The following is a 5,000-nucleotide window of genomic DNA, read 5'->3' on the forward strand; positions in this document are numbered from 1 at the left end:
ATAAATCATTTGAAAGCCTGCATGATAACTGCAAGGTTAGCAATTATCCATTATGTATTTGTTGCAGAGGTAATTGAATTTTACTAGCAATTCCAACTGTTATAGATAAGGTTAGTGACCAAATTGGTTTAACCTTTAGTTATTTATGTTTGTTTGTTTCACATGTAAGAACTCTATACAATTGCAGACATTGTTGGCTTTTACATTAGTAAAGGGAATTGAGAATGAAAATATTAAAGAAAGATTTCAACACTTACAAATTTCATAACTGGTACTGGATGTGTATTAACCCATTCCCGACGGGGGATTTCTAGCCTAGAATGTCCAAATGCCGGGGCTTTCGAATTATTAGGCCTAAATCAATTGAATAGCTGGCACAATACTGTGCCGCCCGGCAACTGGGCTTTTGAATGCGCGGTACACATGCTGTACCACCCGTCCTGTGTGGGTTAATATGGCATTTATAATCAAAGCATTGCCTGTATTATATCAACCATGTAAGTTATATCCAAGAAGTCAAACTGCTTAAATCTGACATTCTTAAATTGTGTTAAAACCAGGAAAATGTATTCCATACAGTAAATTTTCCATCTGTGATATTAAAAAAAAAGAATAATAATAAAAAAAGAAATTATAAGAAATAAGATTGTTAAAAAGTTTCATGTACTTTGATTCTTATAGAACTGAGCAATGACTATTGGTTAGAGCTTGGAAAATCAGATGTTTATTTGTAATTTACACATTGCTGCACATAATAGTTTCAAGCTTACTCTGTGAAAGATGTACAAAAATTACTACAAATTAGGACTATTAGTATATTGTTGTCATGCTACTGTATATATGGTCAGTGTTGAGAACCCCAGATAATGATCAGTTTTAGAGTATTGTCACTTAGCATTATTAAATCACTATAGCTTGATGGTGTAGAAAGAGTCATTTTTTAAACATATTTTATTACCTGTTTATGAAGAAACAGTTTTTAACAAATCTGAAGTAACTTATGAAAGCACATAAATCAAGGCAAAAGGACAGTCTTACACAAAGAAAACAAAAACAAGAGTCAATATTTTAAATAAGTATCTTCGCAGTGATCAGGATACATTCAAACAATGAGAATTCAGCATTTATTCCAGAGTCTTATTCACTAATATCTTCAACTGGTGTTTCAGTTCTTGTATCTCCTCCTTCTGTTCCATTTGCAAGTTCAGTAGGATGCTAATATGCTTACCTTGTTCTTCCAACTGGACTTGAAGAGGACTTGGTGCTTCTGGTGCTTCTTCTTTCACATCCAGCATAAGGAGTTTCCTCATGAAGAAATTATGGTTTTTGTCTTTAATATTGTCTACAAAGAATTGGGTTGTCCTCATTTTCTTGAAGAAAGGGAAACAGATGTCTAGGTGGAGGAAGAGAGCAACTCGGTTCGCATCCAAATGAAATGAGGCTTTCTCTCTAAAGTCATCTAGTTTATTGGATGGCTGTGTAATGATCAAGTTTACAATGAAGCCACCAATGATAGTGACGAACACCACGAAGAGACTATTAACCATTACCGGGTAAAAGAGACTGTTATCCTCAGCCAGGAAGGTGTCGTCATAGGCCAAATCACCAAGCATCCACACTATAGTCTTCACCAAGGCTTGTGGCACATTGGAAAAGGCATTGTGATCCTGAAGTAAGAGATGGAAAATGAATGCGAACACGAAAACCAGCATCAAGATGTAAACGAGAACTTTAAAGAAGCTTTTCATGAAACTGTTTGTGATTGGCATGAACACGGACAGCATTGGCAGTTCATTGAGTGTGTTTATGAGATGAAGCCAAGCTAGAAGAAGGGCTGCAACGCCAAACTGCCATTGCAGAATCTGGAAAAGGGACAAAAATACATTAAGAGATTGTACATGGATGACAGAATTTATGTATGTACTTACCATAAAATACACCAAATACATCACAGTCTAAGTACTTAAAATAAAAAAGAATGGCTAGCAGTGATATAAATAATTACCAAATAAACTCATCCCATATGGAAGGTATGCAACATGAGTAATGGCTATGTTCAATTTGTACTACAATAAATAGACACCACCTGTCTCAACCATTTTCAACACTACATTTAGGGTGGTGAGTAAATTTGCACGTATCATTACTTACATTTAACACCAAGTAATTGTACTGACAGAGCCCCTGGGGAATCAGGATGATCAGCGTGCAAACAGACCGAAGCACTCGCACTAAATTCCCCTTGAAGCAGAAATATTCCTTCTTCAACTGTGTAGAAAAAAAAAAAAAATGTGAGTTGGTATTTTAATTTGGATAAGACCTAATTTTATTAAAAATACGCCAAGTAGCACTCAAGGTCAGTCCTCATTCAGTCACCAGTACAAAGGAATTATCACAAAAATAGGGATTAGCTTACCCTGAATAAGAAATTGGACTCCAAAATCAGCATGACAAACATGGTAAATACTACTGCTATCCATAAAGCAAATTTTGTTGGTAGTAATGCATTGCATTCATCGAACTGCAATCTTGTTTCATTATTCAAGGAACCTTTGTCTTGTTCTGAGATGCGGATGAATGCATCTTTTGTGAAACCGCAGCGTATTTCTATCCGATTCCAGTTGCTGAAAAATATAAGTAGTTAAATAAAAGTGCATGAACAAATTAGAATGGCATAGGTTGTTGCATGTATACGAGGAAACACAACACAAAGGAACGCATTCATGTACCTAGGTTCACTCAGTAATTCACTGACGCACAGGTGCATGCACCTGCGCATGCCCACACACACACACACACACACACACACACACACACACACACACACACACACACACACACACACACACACACACACACACACACACACACACACACACACACACACACACACACACAAACTAAAACTCCTTACTCAACATAGGCCATGAAGGAAATCAGACTGATCACAAAGAGAAGCTCATTGATCAGGAGCACCATGAAGATCTTGCACGCGTACGATCTCCACTGCTGCAGCATCCACGCCTTGGAGAGAGGATGCTGCAGGTTCTGTTGGCGGGTGTGGGAGACCATGAGGGCCAGCGGGTGAGAGTTTTTCCATGGCAATCCGTCGGTGAATGGTTGCGCTTTGGGCAGAACTTGGCCCGTGACCGAGTCGAAGGGAGAAAGGGCACGCTTCTCCGTGTCTGCGCGTGCAATGCGGTGTTAATGAAGTTTCATAATTATATTATCACTTCAAAAGCGAATTGCACTTCTTTGTATTTTGATAATGCCTTTGCATAATAATTATTTAATAATTCAAATACATACAATAACCCTTACCTGATGGTATGTAATAGTTATCATTATACAATCTGAAGTCATATTTGGTTTCCGAGTTTGACACACGTTTAACACACTTTTCTTGGACCTTGAGTGCCAAATCGGGGTAATCCTTCACCAAAATCCGAAAGTTCTCACAGTGATGGCCATTTTTACCAATAAAGCCAGATTCCCACCACTCGCTGTCTATGATGGCTTCTACGACACTCCTGAGAAAGGAATGGTGAAAATATAGTAAACGAGTGAGACAAAAAAAAAAAATTATATATTTTCAAAGTATATTGTGCTATCTAATCACACTTACAGTCTTTCCGCTTCTAATGCTTCATGCATATATTTATGCAGGGTCAGCATTCGATTATCTTGATTATCTTTGAAGACTAATTTCTTGAGAAGGAGTCTGAAAATTTCGTCATGGTTCTTTTCAAAGGCTTTGTCGATGGGTAAGTTTTGGTCCCGATCCACATCGCAAATTAACGCCTTTGCATTGGAAGACAGTAACTTGCAACATTCCAGCGCTCCCTCTTCCGATGACGCAGCTGCAAGATGCAATGCATTAGATCCGGTGTCGTCTTTCGCTTTATTCGGGACTCCCTTCCGGCAGAGGAACTTGACCACATTGGCATTTCCCTTCCCAGACGCCAAGTGCAGCGCCGTTCGGCCGTTGACGTCGACAGCTGTCTGTCGCGCCCCTTTGCGTAGCAGCATCTGACAAACATCTACTGATCCATGCAATGCCGCTAGATGCAAGGGCGTTGCTTTCATATCATTCTCTTTACTAACTTGCACTTCCGGTTTGGCAAACAGTTTCTCACAGATGATAGTATATCCTTTGTCCGCAGCGAGGTGAAGAGGAGTCATCCCGCCCGCGCACTCCTCCGTCGCCGAAGAGCCTTCCTCCAGCAGTATGAGGGCGCATTCAACTGCCTCCCGCTTGATGGCCAAGTGAAGCGCCGTGCATTTGTCCTTGTCTTTACTATTTAGGATTGATTCTACACTTGGAATTTCCAACAGCAATCTCATAGAGTCCTCGGCATTCTTTTCCGCCGCGTAGTGGAGGACGCCCTTCCCTTGCTTATCAAAGACATTAGGATTCGCTCCTTTGGTGAGCAAGGCACTCAAGCAGCCCGTCTTCTTCTTGGCTGCGGCATCGAGGACTGGCGCGCTGCCCTTCTTGTTTTGCGTGTTTGGGTTTGCTCCTATTTCGAGCAGTTCGGCTACTGTGATTTCGTAGCCTCCCGATGCTGCGTAATGCAAAGCGGTAGCGCCAGACTTATCCCTCGCGTTGATATTATTAGATGTTAGTTTCTCACAACATTTGTGGTGTCCATTCTTTGCAGCTAACATGAGGGCTGTTTTACCATCTTTCAAACAAGTTGTTAGCTGTTTGACTTTGTTATCTTTAATGTCTGTGGACATAAGTACTTCACAACATTCGGGGAAACCTTTCTGTGCTGCGTAATGAAGAGGCAAGTAAAAATTTGAATCTTGGATTTTCCAGTCTAGACCCCCCTTTTCAATAAGTAGTCTCAACACCTGTGGCTGATTTTCCTGGGCTGCGAGATGCAAAGCTGTCATGCCTCGCTTGTTTTTGGCATTAACCTGAACCTGGACTTGATCCAGAATCAAGTCACAAATGTTATTCCTGCCCTCCTTTGCAGCCACGTGTAATGCCGTGT

General features: G+C 40.3%; 1 protein-coding gene across 2 annotated transcripts in view; it reads right to left on the reverse strand.

Moving 5' to 3' along the window:
* Positions 1-1,055: 1,055 nt before the first annotated feature.
* The window catches only part of LOC122250852 (transient receptor potential cation channel subfamily A member 1), an 11,557-nt gene continuing 7,612 nt past the window's right edge, over positions 1,056-5,000 (reverse strand). For both annotated transcript variants that reach the window (XM_043012525.2, XM_043012526.2), the window contains exons 4-9: positions 3,626-5,000; positions 3,322-3,530; positions 2,915-3,185; positions 2,417-2,624; positions 2,152-2,268; positions 1,056-1,862 (exon numbers count right to left, since the gene is read on the reverse strand). The exon at positions 3,626-5,000 is cut by the window's right edge and continues 335 nt beyond it. In XM_043012525.2, the coding sequence (XP_042868459.2) occupies positions 1,125-1,862; positions 2,152-2,268; positions 2,417-2,624; positions 2,915-3,185; positions 3,322-3,530; positions 3,626-5,000 (2,918 nt within the window). In that variant the 3' untranslated portion in view covers positions 1,056-1,124. The remainder of the gene's footprint in view (positions 1,863-2,151; positions 2,269-2,416; positions 2,625-2,914; positions 3,186-3,321; positions 3,531-3,625) is intronic.

This window comes from Penaeus japonicus, unplaced genomic scaffold (assembly GCF_977035675.1).
Source record: "Penaeus japonicus unplaced genomic scaffold, GWHDUDI00000001_assembly GWHDUDI00000009, whole genome shotgun sequence".
Taxonomy (NCBI): domain Eukaryota; kingdom Metazoa; phylum Arthropoda; class Malacostraca; order Decapoda; family Penaeidae; genus Penaeus; species Penaeus japonicus.